Source organism: Polyodon spathula, chromosome 12 (genome assembly GCF_017654505.1).
Source record: "Polyodon spathula isolate WHYD16114869_AA chromosome 12, ASM1765450v1, whole genome shotgun sequence".
In the NCBI taxonomy this organism is placed as follows: domain Eukaryota; kingdom Metazoa; phylum Chordata; class Actinopteri; order Acipenseriformes; family Polyodontidae; genus Polyodon; species Polyodon spathula.
This window is the reverse complement of record NC_054545.1, coordinates 44,698,346-44,717,914: the sequence shown is the minus strand read 5'-3', so window position 1 is coordinate 44,717,914 and position 19,569 is coordinate 44,698,346. Positions and strand designations below refer to the sequence as shown.

General features: G+C 40.6%; 1 protein-coding gene across 1 annotated transcript; it reads left to right on the top strand.

Moving 5' to 3' along the window:
- Positions 1–7,122: 7,122 nt before the first annotated feature.
- Positions 7,123–17,733, top strand: LOC121323809 (tensin-4-like). The gene is made up of 12 exons (XM_041265031.1): positions 7,123–7,766; positions 11,135–11,513; positions 12,118–12,533; positions 13,150–13,263; positions 13,503–13,634; positions 14,572–14,664; positions 15,049–15,126; positions 15,335–15,397; positions 15,779–15,947; positions 16,550–16,618; positions 17,090–17,116; positions 17,472–17,733. The coding sequence occupies exons 1-12, from the start codon at positions 7,214–7,216 to the stop codon at positions 17,602–17,604; spliced, it is 2,226 nt and encodes a 741-aa protein (XP_041120965.1). The 5' UTR covers positions 7,123–7,213; the 3' UTR covers positions 17,605–17,733.
- The last annotated feature ends 1,836 nt before the right edge of the window (positions 17,734–19,569 follow it).

Genomic DNA, 19,569 nt, shown 5'->3' with positions numbered 1-19,569 from the left:
ACACAGTGGGTCAGTGGCTGCAGTGGCAGAGCATTAGCAGGTTCAGCTGGGCAATTGTTACAGTAAAATAAACAACACATCTATCCTGGAAGATCACCTAAAATGCCATTGTTTGAAGAGCTCACTAAAAAAAAAAGCCAGACAGGCAATTGTTATTAAACAATAGCGATAGCTGTTGAAATGAGGGCGGATACAATCTAAATCACTGGCACCGCACACCGGCAGCTACAGGGTTATGCATTTGTATCTTCTCTTTTGAGGGTCGATTTCCAAGTTTTATTGGTGTTACAGAGCGGAGGCTGGGCGCAAACCGCCCCCCCCCCGAGCATTGGTGCTTTTAGAGCTTTTCTCCTCTGATCTGGCCGACGGGGCAGGACCGAATCCGTAGCGACAGTGCCTCATACAACACCGCCCGTTACACGTGCATTACATTGTGCTGATTAATCCTGAAAGGCATGCAAGTTCAATGCATGATGAACAGCCCAATTACACTAATACACACCTAAACTGGTCCAGTTGGCAGTCCCAATAAGTTCTGAACATTTTTTAAAGATGTGTCTCTTGGCTAGACTCTGGATGATCAAGTTAATAGAAACCCTCCCAAATTAAGAGATCAGATCCCAACTTGACTGCCAGTGCAGTTCAGAAACCACAGTCTGCTATGTGACTGGCAACAGAGTTGGGTGACTTTGCCAATATAGGGCTGCAACAGTATTTTTAATGATCAGTTCTGGGAGGGACACGAGGCAAGTGTGTGTGTGTGTGTGTGTGTGTGTGTGTCTGTACAGGGTATGTTGATAAACCTCTATTAAGTAATTCTTTGGATACTATGGAACCATTACTGTTTTAAAACGTGAATCAGATGTTTAGAGTTCCACCCATAGCTTTGGGGAGATGCGTTGCAATTTTTATATGTGATTAGAAGAGCTGACAAATCTGGAATTGGAAGTTCGAAGAACAGTTTTGAATTTTGCATTAATGTTGAGCTTTCCCAAGCTTTTCCCATACTTGTGCAGAGTAGTGTGGCCTTACTACATAGATAATCTGAATAGAATATTATAACAGCGCTGCACACATTTATAAGCGCACCCCATTGCTTCTGTCGTTTTGATTGGTTGTGCATCTGAAATCAAACCACTGGAACTGAAAATTGTAAAAATAGGCAAATTAGTGACTGTCAAATTTAATTTATAACTTTAACAGGCCACACATGCAATTCATTTATAGCAAGCGAAAAGGAAGCCACAAATGATAAAATGCATGACACTCTAGAAGTTGTTAAGCTGCCCAATTAAAGCACAAAACATTTTCACACATGAGTGCCTATTGTTTCTATATCACTGATTACTGAGCGGAGGTTTAGGTTTAGGATATATTTACAGGACATGTGTTGCTCTGGTTTATTTTGGGTCCAACGGCTGTCCGATAAGGAAAGCATTTGAAACAGTAAGATGCGGTCACTGAATGGGAACGACGCAGCACCGAAGTGTTTCAGTGACTCATGGAAGCGACTGGATATACCTATTTGTTATTATAGGGAAGAACATGCCATTTTCGGTAAATATGTATAATGTAACATTGTCGGCTTATTTTATTTTATTTTTTCATTCACAATAAAAAATAATAACGCAAAAAAAGTGACGCAAACATTGCACAAGAGTGACGCAACATCTTGATACATGATCTAGCTCATTGTGTTTTGTCCTCTGTTTTTGCACGTCAGGCCTGCGGAATCCTAGACAAAAAAAAAAAAAACATGTCAGCTTCTGAGAACGTCCTCCTTTTATCAAACGGAAACAAGCTGACTTGTGCTCCTACTCCCCCCTCTTGCAGTGCCAGTAAAAACTCGATTCTCATTATAAGGGTGTAGAAAGCCAGCCATTTACCAGGGAGCTGTTACAAGAACAATAATTATGCACCTCACTTCCTGGCTTTTGACTCACAGCAGATTTTTTTTCTAATAAACCCCAAGGCAGGATAACACAAAAGCCTTATATAAATTATCCTGGCCTGTAGCTGCATTCATATACATTGATATGACTTAAGTCAACGCTATTGCTGTTCATAATTGTAATATAATAAGAATCAAATGTAAAAGGCTTAGACAATGCCACTATAATAAAATAACACGTTTACTGCACTATGTTAAATATGTTCTAAACAGGTGGAAAAGGGCTTTTGTCCCAAACATCCTTAAATAATGTTTTTTTTTTTTTAATAATTTAAGTTGTTTGTGTACAAACTGCAGTTGTACCTCCTGTGAGACACACACACACACACACACACACACACACACACACACACACACACACACACACACACACACACACACACATAATATAATGACCTTTTCCTTGTTGTACTGTGGTGAATACGATCATTCTAAGTGATTCTGTTGTTCCGATAATGGGTTATTATCTTTGGTGTGTAATTCTTTGTCAGGAGAATCCTAAATGCCGGGACTGAACTGGCCTCCTTATTCCATCCAGATCATGTGACAATGTCACCTCTCAACTCTGCCGGCCCCCACCTATTCTGACTCTATAAATGTGGTGGGTGAGTCTGTGGTGCAGTTAAAATGTCTGAGCACTTCAAAGCACATCAAAATCGGCTAAAAACAGATTTCTAGTTTATATGGCTCTGAGAGAGAGCACATTATTTAAAAATCCTGTCTAATATGAAAATAGTCCACTTGTGTTTCTGGAATACTTTCTGTCTGTAATAATATCTACAGCCACAGCATTTAGTTCAGGGCTGTCCAATCACAGTTCTGGATGGCCATTCCTCTCCAGGGTTAACAGGTAAAATGAGAAAACGAACCACTTCAGGGTCTGGATGCAGGTTTAATTGGTTCAATTAAAAAAACTAAGAACATGGTTGGGCACCCCTGATTTAGATTACATGACCCCAAATTAGATGCACAGGAAAGGAATCTGTTTTTTTTACACAGAAAGTTATAAATGCAAGGAATAGTCTACCAGGTGAAGTAGTAGGATCTAAAACACTGGGGACTATTAAATTTGTTTTTATTTATATATATATATATCTCATGACTAAGACGCAAAGTCAGAGAAAACTTCTCTGCTTTTTGTTATTTAACAGTCTAATGAAACATGTGGTGGGCTTCTGTATTAAGGCATGTCTATAATACATTTCAAATATAAAGGTACATGTCAGCATCCTTTAACCTCGCTACTGCTGTGGCCAGCATGGTCTCATTGAACTGACTGGAGTGAGTTTAGGGGGTAAATAGCTCTTACTAAGCATCAGCAGCAGCAGCATAGAAATGATCATACCAAAAAACATGCAAAGAACCAAGTGATCTTCAAATACATCTTGACAGTGCCAATAGAAACCTAGATTAACAGTACTTAGGATCATTGGGGACCAGTAATAATATTCAGAATGCTATCAATAATAAGAGACAAGAAAATGGAAACCTTTGAAAATGGAAAATTGGAAACCTTGGTTAGAGCAACAGGACTGTTCGAAAATGGTCACCCTGCCTGAAATGTTTTTTTTTTCAACTTTAGGGGTTAGGGGTTTGGGGTTAGGGGTTTATTTAAAAAAATAAAATAAAATAAAAAGACTAGATTCAGTGCTGCCTGTCTGCTTGTGTGTTTATGTATTTAAAGCAATGCAGCCTGTAAACATTATAACAAATGTGCTCCTCTCCACGTGTCTCGTCATCTACACATTGATACCCAACACCACTGTTTCCTTCAATGGGCATTTCCGTCAGCCTCAGCCTCGCTCCAGTTACCTAAGTGATGTCACCAGCACCACCCTGAGAGGGGACGGGGCATGCCTTCACCTCAGGCCTGTTAGAGTTCCATGTGGGTGCGGCAGGAGCTTATAAATACCACAGCTGCATAGAGCAAGGAGACTTTTTGTAAACCTGTTTTCTCACTGGCTCCCAGCACTGGTCAGCAGGGGTAATATCAGACCGGAGCTCAGACCTAAGCATTCTTAAACATTTTTTACATTATTAAAATCATTAGTAATGTAAATATTATATATATATATATATATATATATAATATTATATATATATATATCTATATATATATATATATTATATATATATTGCAATTTTAGAATTTATACATACAGTGCAATAGGACATAACATGGTCTTAATACAAACAAGTAAGATGTATCGTTCAACATGCTTGCCCTTGCTTTACCATAGTACACTACAATAACGGACAATATTTTTTTTAAATAGAAGGAGTTAACCTTATGTTGACTAATGTTCCTTTCAAGCAATATTCCCGTTTGCTGTTTGTTTTTATTTTATCTCACTGTAAAGGTTTGTTTCTGACTATTATGCTAAGGCATAGCTATGAACAAGTCAGAAACTAAAGTTTGGGGCAAATTATTGAACAAAAAAAAATGTGTTGCAGCTTTGGTCACTATGGTTAGTTAATCCTACAGAAAGCTTGCATTATAAGTTGCATTAATTAGCATATCTTTATGCATTTTATTGAATGTTGATGAAATGGATCCTGGCATCACCTTTTATAGAAATGAGAACAGGGTCATTTAAAAAAAAAAAAAAATGACATATCTGTAGCCTTGCATTTAAAGCCGTACTGTAATTATTGCCATGTGATCTGAGGCTAGGTCATTAGGCAAACCTGGAATTCACTGTTACTGCAGTCAGTTAAGGTGCACAGTAAAGAGTGTGCTGTACAGTAGCACAGTTCGTTTAATTGTGAACTAGTTTGACGTTCCTTTTTAAGTACCATTCTAGTCCTCTGTTGTTAAATTTCAGGCATTCAGTGTGCAGTTTAAATAAAGCAAGCAGCAGCTTCACATGTCCTCGAGCCAGAGAGAAAAGAAAAGCATGCAACTTCAACTACACCGTGATCGCAGAGGAGAGATAAAACACCTCCACTGTGCTTATACCACAATGTATAATGACATCATGATAGAAACCTGCTTTGAGTTCCTGCACTGCTACATCAGAATTGTAGCGTTGCAGATTACAATATGTCAGCTGACGTCTCTGGCACTCTTTGAGGACCACTGATATAGACTTTTAAATAAAGATTTGTATCCTGAACTAGTTGGTACGGTTCTAGAACTGCTTGGCCTAGCTTACTTAGGCTAAGTCATGTGCCTAAGGGTAAATGTTTGCGACAGCAATGGCTTCTACAGTACATACATGCACATTATGAGCAACACAGCATTCCACCCATCATGAATTAGTCGAACCTGAACTGTTCCCAATCTATAAATGTTTGCATGCTGAGGTGTACCAAACCGGTATCTCATAGGGTTCATCATCACCTACCGTAGTGTAAACAAACATGTTGTTTCCACGGCAACGCCTCTGTTAGATTTATTACTCACAGGCAACGCCCAGAAAGAATATTCATTGCTCCTGGGCACAATCTATTGAAAGCAAAAGTTCGAAATGGAATGGGTCTTGTTCACATAGCAGGAAGGGAATCCCTTTGAAATATCGTTTTCACGATGGAATTATACACAAGTATATTATACACAAGCACGGATTTCACAATTTCTGTGAAATGTGTTATATAATAACTGTAGCGAGAAACGATCAATTTTGAATGTGGCAACGCTATTTTGATCTCCTTTAATAATAATTATTTTTAGCCCGTGAAAAAAAAAACCCAAACCCAGACCTACACGTGATAGATTAATTTAAATGACTCACACTGTGTACTGTGCACCGCATGGCAACTGTACACAGGATAATGATGGCTGATTTCTCGCTTATATAAACCACTTCTAAATTGTACCATACTAAAATACTATTAATCATTTTTTTGTTAAAACTTTGAAATAAATATTATTTATCATTTTTACATACTATGATTCACGAGTGTTGCCGGTTAAAACTCCAATTTACTGTGTAACACAGAACATAGCTATAGAGGTGACTTTATAATCCTTTTCACAGACCCACTTCTCTGCACTGCTAATAAACAGTGTACGCGCTGATGCTGGGCTGGGCTGATGCCTGGGTACTGCTGTGTGTATTTCTTCTGTTTATCTTTCCTGATGTTAAAAATCCAGACTGGCCAGCTGTTTAAAGGTTTATCAAATCCTTCCAGTAGGCATTAGGGGTGTGACGGTTTATTTCTTCCAGACTTTATCATTACAAGGTAGCTGAACTCTACAATGTTGAAATATGTTCTATTCCCAGTACATGCCCCTACAAAATGTGTAATAATGTTTGCATAAAGAAATATAGGCGTCTTTAATTTTTTTTTTTTTTTTTTTAAGGTCCTTGCGGTCATTACAGTGTTTGTCCATCTGGTGGCAGTGTATGACGAGTTCAAATCTCAATTAAATAAACTACAGTTGCAACATAGTCTATTTGTAGCTCTGTGTGCAATGCAAAAATCCCTTTATATTACAAGCGAATGTAAATATCAAAAACTATGTTCCAGTATTTGTAAAAGCTTTGCAAAAGGTTTCCCCAGTTTCCACTTGCACACACAGTTTGGAGTATAATAGTTTCATTTTAAAAAACAAACAAACAAACAAAAAAACTGTAAGTTTGCAAGTGCCACAGTGGTCACCTCAACAATTAATTTTTTGTGAGTTAAACCAAATTCAAATCTTGACCCCCTGGAGGTAAAAAGGAAGCACTGCAGGGTGCAAGTCCTGTAAATTCACATACTGTATGCAAATCTTTATTTATATAATATCATCAATAGTCTCGTAGACTTTTAGTCACTGACCTGCAGTCATGCCTGACCCTGTCTAGATATTATTGACTTTCTACCCACTTCTCCACCTGACATGTCAGGAGTTACGTCCCAGTGTCTTAGCAGCAGCCTTCTGTGCTGCAGTAATGAGGCAGGACCTTTGCGGTTTAATGTGATTGTTCTGTCTGCTAACACTGTCTAATTACAGCGATTAGAACCACAGGACACCTGAGTCACAGTTTCAGCTTGTTGTGCAGTACCGCCTTTAACCCACAAGGGGCAGTATAGAGCGATATTGTTACTGTTGTCTTATATCTGTTATGGCAAATTATTCTAAGATGGGGTGATGCTTTACAAAGTTTTACAAGTTTTATAACAAAAAAAAAGAGTTATGTCCAAGCCCCTTACAGTTTTTCTTCTCTTTATCATGTAGGTTTTGGAGTTGTATTGGGAACTCTGAACTTCAAGAACACAGGTAGCTGAGAGAACATCCTTCGATTTTAGACACAGTACAATAGAAAGAGTGTGATGTCTCAAGTTATTCCAAACCAAGTGCTACGAGTTGGACATGCGATATGTCTCTCGTCAAAAGAAGACGTCATCCCCCTGGGGCGCAGCTTGCACCAAGCCTGTCCAAACTGTCCATCTGTCTCTCCGACATGCTGTTCCTATTCCAAGGACAGATGGGTTAGCCAACCAATGAAGATCCTCTCCCAACACGGTGGAAGTTCCATGCAAAATAGTGGACACTACCAAATCTCTGATAAGCACGGGGACTCTGACTTTCTCACACATCGCGTTCTCTCGGGCTCGTATCTCAGTGCTAAAAGTCACGGAACTCAAGTCTTCAGTTCTTCAGGCCAGCAGCGAGCAGAGCAGGGTTCTGTGGTGAGGGAGAGGGAGAGGGAGCTGGATGAGGGGAATCTTTTATCTCCAACGTTGGACGTCTCCATCGACAACCTCAACCAGCTCATTTTAGAACTGGACCCATCTTTTCAACCCATCCCTGTATGCAGTGGCACAGCAAGCCATTCCAATGGCCGAGAATCTTCCAGTAAGAGATCTGAGCGATCGACGCAAGGTGATTATCTAATTCCTTCATGTTTAGCAGGTATTAAGAGATGAAATAATTGCATGTATAGAAAGCAATGAATAAATAAAGAAGGGTTTTTATACTAGACTTTAGTTTTACTCGCAAACCACAGTCCTGTATACAATGACATGTCTTTTACCCAAATGATTGCCCAGCACTCTCTGTTGTTAAGAAAACACCTTGACTGCTACCCGTAGCAATTGTCTTTTTGCCTGTTTGAACACACCTCCGCAATTGATCAGTTGTGGCCCGCGACTATTGATGTTACTGTGACCTCATGTGTCACTTGGCAAAAGCATCGATATTCATGTGTGTACAAGCAAAACACACCTACATAAAATAAGATTTACTGGGTTCAGAACTGTAAATAAATCACCCGATGGATAGCACTTTGGGCAATTCCAGGTTTTGTTATTCACCTGTACCATACATGGCGTCTAATTAGGCTTGCTGAACAACCTGGAATGCTATGGGCTGGTAAGGGGGGGTGAGCTTAGTTCAGTCGACTTAAGCTGAGGGAACACGGTGCCACTCTGTGGCTTGGAACTTCAGGAGACAAGGTTTCAGGCCACTGCCTGGCACTCCAGGGGAGACTCTGGGTTTGATACAGCAAAGTTGCCTCGAACTAAGTCTCCTGGAACCAGGTTTCAAGCCACTGTTCCTGGAAAAGTGCCTGTGTCTTCCCTCAGCTTTAGAATTCGATTTTTAAAAGAGACCTGCAAAGGTCAGTTTCATTTTAATCGGCTTACTGAACAATCAAGCAAGGCAGTTTCTTTAAGAATTCCTGAAAAGGACTCAAAGTTGTGGAGGTGAAGGCTGCAAGAGAAATCGCAAACCATGATGCAATCACGTTTATCCAGAAACGCATGTGGCGTAAAGTCAAGGAGGCAGTGTGGTCCTGTGGTTAAAGTCCAGCGCTTGAACCAGAAGGTCACCAGTTCAAATCCCACACTGTGTGTGACCCTAAGCAAGTCGATTAACCTCCTTGTACTCCATCCTGTGGATGAAATGTTAAATCAATGTCCTAGTGTAAGTGACTCTGCATATAATGCACAGTTCACAGCCTGCCTCTGTAAAACGCTTTGTGATGGTGGTCCACTATGAAAGGCGCTATATAAAAATAAAGATATTATAAAATGGCCATGAAAGTAAGTTGAGAAACAACAGATCGTGAGTAACACTTGTAGTCTGATGGAAGAGAAAGGACGGTGGGTGTAACCACAGCCTCACCCTGACTTGCTGGCCCCTGGCTAGTGTCTGGGGTTGGGGTGTGGACGACACAAGCCTGTTTCATGAAGAGGCCTGCCCAGGATGACTAAGAAACAAACAGCAGCCTCCTGGTTCAACTGTAGGGTTAAATGTGGAGAAGAACACAGCTGCATAATGGTAGCCTTGGGTTCTTTGTATCGAAAGTCTCAGACTGAATTTGTTCAGTTTACTTAGCAGCCAGGTTTTGAGATTGGCCAGATTTGTTTCAAAGCTATTATATGGTATTTTTTTTTTTATATAATTGTTTTTTTGCAATTTGAGCTTGTATAGAACAAAGCTTAATTATTTCTATTGGTGTTTACAAAGTATTATCAGTGGTAAAACAATAAAATTTTCTGAAAGAAGAATAAAAACTGTACAAAAAAAAATGCAGAAAGACGTTATTTCTAATTTTAAACTGCTCAGGGTCTCAGCCAATCGGGGCGCGCGTTTTCGCCTTCTGTATTCCTTGACACATCACAGAAAAATCCCTACTCATGACAAATCAGAGCGGTTGACATCACCTGCTTAAAACAATCATACCTGAGGCAGCTCTCGGAATTCCATTCAGTAAAGTCTCTTCAAAGCGGTGACATCACAACCGGTCGCTTACCTCATAATGGTATTCTCTTGGTCAGCCTTTTCCCTCTTTCTCAATGAAACTGACAGTGGACTTAAAAAAGGTTGGTAATGATTAGAAAACAAATACAGCTTGAGTCTTAATTTGCATATTAATAATGAAGCACAATATCATAGCTATAGGACCCTGATCGTCTGTGTGCGGGTTAGTTCAACATTCTTAGTGCTTAAACTACTCAAGATGATACTCCACCATGCACAGATGTTCGGCATCTCATTTCTTATGTATGTACTAATCTGTTTCCTTACGTAAATCTATACGTTTCCTAAGCATGTGCTCAGCTGGCTTAATTCCACTGTTGGCTTCTGGGCTTACACAGTGTTCAGGTGGTGGTGCTATCCAGCCTTGTTGTGAAAGGTAAGTTAACGTAAAAGCCAACGCCCTGTGAAACAAAAAAAAAAAAAACTGAGGTCATTCTTTGTGTGCAAATTTCTATACAGCTTTAATAACAAGAGATGTGGAAGGGGGAATGATTTGACCTCAGGTTATCTTTATGAAGAAGGGGGGGAATGATTCGCCCTCAGGTTATCTCTATGAAGAAGGGGGGAATGATTTGCCCTCAGGTTATCTCTATAAAGACACTCATAATGAGGTGAAAGCAGGTGCCTCCCTCCCTGCAGGTTCATACAAGATGAAAACCAAAGAATTTCATATTAATCCCAGAATGCTAAATCAACAAAGGCATGCACTTTATAACTCTGTTGCCACTGAAGGATAGTGCTGTATATACAGCTGACAAACTTGAAATGTCACGTTCCGCTGCGTTCAACAGCAGTGGCAGTCAATAACTGGCAATAACACAGATAAAGGAGGGGTAAGGGGGTAAATGTTGGTGTGTACATAATGTGTATAAAGCAGAGAGGGGAGGTCACAAGTCTGCAAGGATTGCTATAGCCCACTTACCCATTTGCACAGAGAACTTTCAAATTTGCGTAGCTGAAAAAAAATTATAAACTATTGCTTTGGTTAATAACTTCATTGTGAAGTGATCCTCTGATTCTGAATGTGCTTCTGAAGTCTAGTAGAATGTTTTGACAAAGATGTTTTACATATTTAAAAAAAAAAAACACAATTGACACATTGCCATTGCAGTTGACTTAGAAGTGGGTTTGATGAACTTGTACCACACTGGGATATGCCAGGGCTAGATTTCTTTGGGAGCATTTTACAACACTGGGGAATCGGCACTTATCCCTGCCTGCTCCTTTTGACGCTTACAGTTTTACAACCAAACCTATGAATAAGTGTATAAAGTTACGGCTGAATAATTATTAGCACATTGACTCAACTAAATATAAAGGTGCAGTAAAAATGCATTTGGTGCAGTAAATCCCCCATAACCTCACAACTGTAAGGGAAAAGTAACTTCTGGCATGTGCCTTCATCGATGTACACCTTTAAAAAATACTGAAATGGAACAAAAAGAGGTCCAGAGCATGTGATTTATATTCAACCTATTTTCTTGCAGGATCTCATGAGGGTGTGGATGCCTACAAAGGTCTTTTGGTTTCCAGGGGCGCCTCTCCTTTTTGCACACCGGATCACTCCATCACCAGCACTGCCTCCTCTAAAGTCCCAATTCCAGGGCCCCCCAAGAACAGCAGCTGCTCCACCAGCGGGAGCCTCATCTTCTCCAGCTCCCCATCCCAATGCGGGGAGCCTGGCAGCCAGGCTGCCCAGTGTGGCACAGGGGAGCATACCTCCCACAGCTCCTGCTCCCGCTCCGCCCTGCCCTCCCCTGGTTCACACAGCTGGCCCAAGCCCTTGCACGTCCACAGGCAAAGGATGAGTGGAGCCTCACTGCTCTCCACTTCACCAGGCTCTGACACAAGCTACGTTCTGGGGAGGTGAGTCTTTTCTGAATGTCTTTTATCACAGTACCATAACATACTGCATTTTTACGGCATAGCCTTCACATGCAAGCTCAAAGGGTGCTTTGTAAACCAAACCAAACATTGCATGGTTAAAGCTGTGCAAACATGTGTGGGCAGGGATGGTAGTTACACTCCCATTACATAGAAGTTTGATTCCTGGTTTTACTACAGTAAGACACATCTGAGGTTGTTACCCATATACTTTGTAGCTAATCAAACTTGTAAAAATCTGGAATGGGTAAAACTGCTAAGCAATAGGAGTCTTATTGCCAGCCCTGGCAGGGTAAATGAGGAAAAAATTAACTTAAAAAAATGTTGAATATCTTGAAAATGTCACATTGATTTTCATAACATCCTGAGATGTTGTGAAACACTGTGGTACATCAATATAATATTTGAAACAAGCACCAAAGTAAAATAAAAATGCAATAAAAAATCTTGTCCTTACACTGCTTTGCTATACTACAAGATCTATGGAAAGTTTCCTTATCACCCCCCCCCCAAAAAAAAACCAAACAAACACACAGTTCAGAGAGATCTTTTCCCTTGATTAAGTGAACGCACTTTCTCTCAACAGCGCCCACTCTCTCGTGAGCGAAGATGCTGACAGTCCCGTGAGAAAACTCTTTGGGTCCTCAGGGTCCTTCTCAAACCTCAGCAGCCCTTATTCCTACTCCCCTGACCTCCAGAAAGCCTACTTCAGCGACCAAAACCTTGAGTTCTTCAACAGCCAATCTCAGCACCCATCATCCATCCATTCATTCAAGGGACAGAAGTCTGTCTCCCCTCCCCACCTCAAAGGTCACCCCAGCAGCTGCCCTCCTTCTGTCACTGGTTCCATGGTTGACATCCCTGTGGTCCTCATCAATGGGAGCCCCGAGCACAAGCACTCTGTAATCCCAGACTCCCAGAACAGCCACAGCTCTGGGAGACTCGGACACAGACCGACTATGAAGAAGTCCTGCAAAGCTTCCAGCCCCTCTGTTGTCAATGGTAGAGCATGCATGACAACTTCTTCACCTTTATTTGTTTTTATCTGACTGAAGGGTTGGGGTCAATTCCTGTTTTTCAATTCCCATTCCAATTCCAGGTCCAATACCAGTTCAAATTCCAATTCCAATTCCCATTCCCTTTTAATTAAGCAAAATTGCAATCAGAAGTATTCTGTTAAATTGTTTAAATTACTTAAATTGAAGTCACTGTAAATGAGTCAATTAAATTTGCTTCAGATACCAATACCAGTTCCTTCAAAGAAACAGGAATTGGGAATTGATTTTAAAAAAGAATTGGAAATGGATGGAAAAATCAGGAATTGACTGACTGCTCTAGTAGCAAGGCACACTTGATAGACACATGTTTAGAAAATGCAGATCTGTAGATTTGTCCATTCAAGAAAGGACTCGTTTCTGCAGTGCTTTATTTGCAATCAAACACATATCTTATCTCAATCCATTAATGTCCCCGCTGAAAATAGGTATAATGTAGTAGTGTTCTCTAGTCTTTAATAAATAATCTATCACATGAATTTCCTGACTGAACCTACAGCATGGAACCTCCTTTCCCTCTGCTGCGTCTCCAGATTCTTTATCATCTACACTCTCTTCTCAAGGTCAGTCTGCAGATGTCCAGCCTCCAGGTCAGTCTCCAGATGTCCAGCCCACCATGAAGTTTGTCATGGACACCTCAAAGTTCTGGTTCAAGCCTCACATCAGCAGGGATCAGGGTAAGCCACTGCCTGCCTACTGGGCTTTACCCGTTCCAGAGAATAATGAAGGCATTATAGAGTGACTTGAAACACACAAGCCATCTAAATATCAGCAATGCTTAGATCATTGAAAGAGGGCATTGCTTGGGTTACACAAAACAACATTGATGTATTTCTGTTTGTAAGGGAGAGGGAAGGTGCTATTTTAATGATTTAGGCGATGGCAGTATTTAGACTCCTCTGTCATTCTCTTGCAGCTGATGCTTATCTGAAGGACCAGGAACCAGGTTCCTTCATCGTGCGGGACAGCTCTTCTTATCGAGGTGCTTTTGGGTTGGCCATGAAGGTCGACGAAGGCCAGACCGCCCAGTTACCTCCAAGCCGATCAGGTACCTTTTAAAATACTGTAGCGATCTCGGTTAACGCAGGCAGGCGCATCACACAGGGCGAGGCAATCCACACACAGGCGGAGGCTGTGCGTGAACCTGGGACCTCTCGCACTAAAGCATAGCGCCTATACCGCGGATCACGTCACCTACCAGCCCTGCTGCTGCCTTCCCCCGTGCACGCTGCAATATTAAAACTACAGTGATGGCCAAAAGTTTTGCTTCACCTAGAATTTTAAAACTGAAACATAATTTAAAAAAAACAAAAACTGTATGAACAGAATTTTGATCTTTTATTTAACATCATGAAATGAAAGAAATTATAAGATGATATTGCAAAAGTCTACCGGAAGCCATAACAGCAGTACAGTATTTCGTGTATGTAGTGTCCGGGCACTGAAATAACCAGCCATACACAGTTAGTTCTTTTGAACAGGGAATCTTCTGTTTTATGTAACTTTCATGCACATACTTCAATCTCTCTCCGACTCTCTGTCTCTCCTTCATTTGCATACATTTAACCAATCAGAGGTTATTACAAGCGGAACAAATCCTATTAATAATGAACTGTAACTGAACTGTAACCAATATGTTTCTTACACAACACAAGAATATTAATGCCATTAATATTAATATGTCCTTCAATATACCACAGTATATGATTTTGAAATTTTGAGCAATTTTCAATTTTTGTAGTATATGGAAAAACTGCAATTCAATATGTTGATGTAACATTATGCAACAGGTTTCATTCGACTTTACGAAGAAAAAAATGTTAATTCTACACAGTGATGCAAAACTTTTGACGATAGCATCAGCTCTCTAGAGTCTCAGTTTTCCCATTTTTCCTTGGATGGTCATACTCGAGAAGTCTTCCTAATACAATATTATATATCTTAAAAGGATGTAACTAACCCCAAGTCTCACACTTTCTTTTAAGATGGCACAAGCTCAGATCTCATTAGGCACTACCTTATTGAATCCTCAGCAAAAGGTGTCCGTCTTAAGGGAGCTTCGGAAGAACCCTACTTTGGTAAGTCTTCGCAAGAACAGAAGTAGTGTTGGGGAAAAAGACGGAGGGAAAAATGACGTCATGAATTTGTGACAATGATTTTGGAGTTCCATAAGAAACCATTGTAGAACTTGAGAACTAAAAAACTACCAATTAAATTACTGTTTACTTTCCTGTGCAATAAACACCTCGATGAAGCTCTGCCAGATGTTAGCAGCATGGGTTCAGTAATAGGAACTTTAAACATTGCCTGGTTTCTCTAAATCGCAGATCCACAAACCAAGGTAGAACTATGACACTTTAATGCAAAGAAGGATTTCTCGTATTTTTTGACTTGCTGTTTCAGATTCACACCACATCACACTCAATTTTTAACGCGTTTATCTCCTATCTGGTTTTCAACAGGCAGCCTTTCTGCTTTGGTTTACCAGCATGCTATTACTAAATTGGATTTGCCTCGTAAACTGCTTATGCCAACCACAGGTAAGACACCCATAATACCAGTAAAGAAAAAAAACAACATTCTAGCTACCAACATGTTTTTCTTTTCCCTTGTTTTTCAAGTTTAAGTTGCTGTTATGCACTGTGCAATTTAAACCCGGTTTGCTAGTTTTACGAGTAGTCCAGTGTTTCAATATTGCTGTCATCGCTTCGTTTTCACGTGTTGCCAAATGTTTGTCGTTTCTCGCAGATTTCCCAGAGACGGAAGAACACAAGGAAGAGGCGTCTGCACCACAAGAAAATAAAAAAACAGGTGAGTTCGGATTCTGATGCGGTAACAGGTAATACAATTCTGCAGGTACATCTGGCTTCACATTGCATTAGCAAGCTCAGCTATCAACCCTCGTAACCCAGTCAGTACCAAATAAAAACACAATTAATCTTGCAATTAAGAACCCATCGATGAATGCAGCGTGCATCCAATCAGATGTTGATAATGACAAGGGTTTATACCACCCAAGCAGTGATGCTACACACAAGTTATATTTTGTGGTTTGTACAATGACTGTCGCGAGTGTGTGGGTTTTAACTTTATGCTGCAAAACCAGGATCTTTATGCCATCCTCCTAAATGAAAGAAGCGGCTCCATAGATCAACCCTAAGTTAAAGGTCTCATGTCTTCCCCCCACAACAGCCTGCAACCTTCTGTACCTGAATTCAGTCAACACGGAGTCTCTGACGGGGCCTCTCGCTGTCCAGAAGGCCGTGTCCATCACGTTTGAGACAGACCCCCTCCCCGTGTCCACCATCGTCAGCTTCAAAGTGTCACACAAGGGCATAATAGTCACCGACATCCAGAGAAAGTAAGCTTGCCTGCTGGGAAATGCAGACAAAATCAAGCCCTCCAAGTCACAAAGCTTAACCTTCATAGTATAGTACCACTGATTTGACTAATTAGATCAAGGTCGTAGAGTTTATTTTTTAAATAGCTAAATATTAATTTAATCAAAACCAGACTTTAAAAAAAAAAGTTAAATTACTTAAAGCTAGAATAAGGCCCATATTCTTTAGATACAGTCGTGTGCAAATTTATCAGAACATCTCAAGATTGGTCATTTATATCCTTTATATACCTACCTGCATGAAAACCTCTGGGTGTGAGAATTTCAATCTCCGCTCAGTAATCACTGATATAGAGACAGTAGGCACTCCTGTGTGAAAGTGATCATGTGACCTATTAAAGTTATCAATTAAAATAGACAAACAGTAATTTGCCTATTTTGACAATTTTCTCATTGTTTTCAGTTACAGTCCATATGCACAGCAAATCAAAACCACAGAAGCAATACATTTGCACCCTACTGTACGCCCACACTAAAATGTACTTTCCATATAGAGACGTCATTGCTGTAAATTAAGACTTATGTTATTATATTCATGATGTGTTTGCGTTCTTGTCTTCCAGACTGTTTTTCAGACGACACTACCCTGCAAACACCCTCAGTTACTGTGGCATTGACCCAAAGGACAGAAAGTAAGTCATCTACTTCTCTGCTTTCCCTGGCATTGCAATAACTTTACCCCTACCTGCATAATACATAGCCTAAGGGGAGACATGCTGCAGTGTATTTACAAAAACATAGCCATGGAAACAAAGCCATATATGGGAAAAAAAAGTCTCCAATCACACTGTACAGCATTCTCCTTAAATGCACCTAAGGAAGATTAATAATCAAGCCATAGTGTGTTGATCGGGGTTACTCACAGAAGTACCAATAGGCTACGAATTTTGGAAGAGTGAGAAATATGGAAAAAACAGTGTGATTGCTCTCGGTGTATAGACGATAGAGGCTGGTTTCAGAAAGCAGTTCTGGGTAGCAGTCTGCTAATTCCGATTCACTTACATGTTCTTTCTGAAACTAGCCCCTGGATCTCTATAAAACCTAAGTTCCTTTTTTTGGTTTCTCATACTAACGCAGATACTTTTGTTATATTTTACTTCCAGGTGGCAAAAACATTGCAGATCTGCCAGGTTGGTCCATTTATTAATCTCACTGCTTATAGCGGTAATACTATGAATAATAAATATCTCATTGGTCACAATTTTTTTATTACATATTTTTTATTATATATGCATTCTAAAATAGATACATAGATAGGAAACTTAACATTGTACAATTATGCACACAGTGACTGAAGGGGATGTAAATAATAATGACAATTTTAATACTACGACTAATAATATAATATTGGGAATACTACTACTACTACTACTATTACTAATAATAATAATAATAATAATAATAATAATAATAATAATAATAATAATAATAATAATAATAATGGCTAAAACAAAAATCAATAACACATTTTTTATGTAATTGCAGGATTTTTGGATTTGTTGCAAAATGCCAAGACCTCAGCCAGGAGAATGTGTGCCACCTGTTTGCAGAGTACGACACCGCAGTGCTGCCCGTCGAGCTGGTGAAGGGTCTAATGAAGAATGTGGACACCCTGTGACCACCTGCTGCAGCTCGAACAACCTCACCTGGCGCCCCCACACAATGACTACCATCATCATCATACACTGAGTACCATCATCATCATAGACCTGACACCCCCACACACTGAGTACCATCATCATATACACCAAACACCCCCATACACTGAGTACCATCATCATCAGACCAAACACCCCCATACACTGAGTACCATCATCATCATAGACCAGACACCCCCATACACTGAGTACCATCATCATACACCAAAACACCCCCACACACTGAGTACCATCATCATACACCAAACACCCCCATACACTGAGTACCATCATCATATACACCAAACACCCCCATACACTGAGTACCATCATCATATACACCAAACACCCCCATACACTGAGTACCATCATCATACACCAAACACCCCCATACACTGAGTACCATCATCATCATAGACCAAACACCCCCACACACTGAGTACCATCATCATATACACCAAACACCCCCATACACTGAGTACCATCATCATCATACACCAAACACCCCCATACACTGAGTACCATCATCATCATACACCAAACTGATAGACCCCCATACACTGAGTACCATCATCATACATAACACACCAAAAACACCCCCCATACACTGAGTACCATCATCATCATACACCAAACACCCCCCAAACACCCCCACACACTACACTGAGTACCATCATCATATACACCAAACACCCCCATACACTGAGTACCATCATCATCATACCAAACACCCCCATACACCCATCATCATCATACACCCCCCCCATACACTGAGTACCATCATCATCATACACCAAAAACCCCCATACACTGAGTACCATCATCATACACCACACCAAACACCCCCATACACTGAGTACCATCATCATCATACACCAAACACCCCCATACACTGAGTACCATCATCATATACACCAAACACCCCCATACACTGAGTACCATCATCATCATACACCAAACACCCCCATACACTGAGTACCATCATCATCATACACCAAACACCCCCATACACTGAGTACCATCATCATCATACACCAAACACCCCCATACACTGAGTACCATCATCATCATACACCAAACACCCCCATACACTGAGTACCATCATCATCATACACCAAAAACCCCCATACACTGAGTACCATCATCATCACCAAACACCCCCACACACTGAGTACCATCATCATACACCAAAAACCCCCATACACTGAGTACCCCCATACACTGAGTACCATCATCATATACACCAAACACCCCCATACACTGAGTACCATCATCATCATACACCAAACACCCCCATACACTGAGTACCATCATCATCATACACCAAAACCCCCACACCCATCATCATCATACACCAAACACCCCCATACACTGAGTACCATCATCATACACCAAACACCCCCACACACTGAGTACCATCATCATCATACACCAAACACCCCCACACACTGAGTACCATACATACTCCAAACACCCCCATACACTGAGTACCATCATCATCATCATATCATCATCATACACCAAACACCCCCATACACTGAGTACCATCATCATCATACACCAAACACCCCCATACACTGAGTACCATCATCATCATCATCCACCCCCATACACTGAGTACCATCCATACTGGTACAGACCTGAGTCCCATGGTACCATCATCTGGAAACACCCCATACACTGAGTACCATAATCATCGACCAAACACCCCCATTACACTGAGTACCATATCATACACCAAACACCCCCTACACGGGAGTACCATTCATCACGTACACCAACACACCCCATCCACTGAGTACCATCATCATACTCAACCAACCACAAAACCCCCATACACTGAGTACATCATCATACACCAAACACCCCCATACACTGAGTACCATCATCATATACACCAAACACCCCCATACACTGAGTACCATCATCATCATACACCAAACACC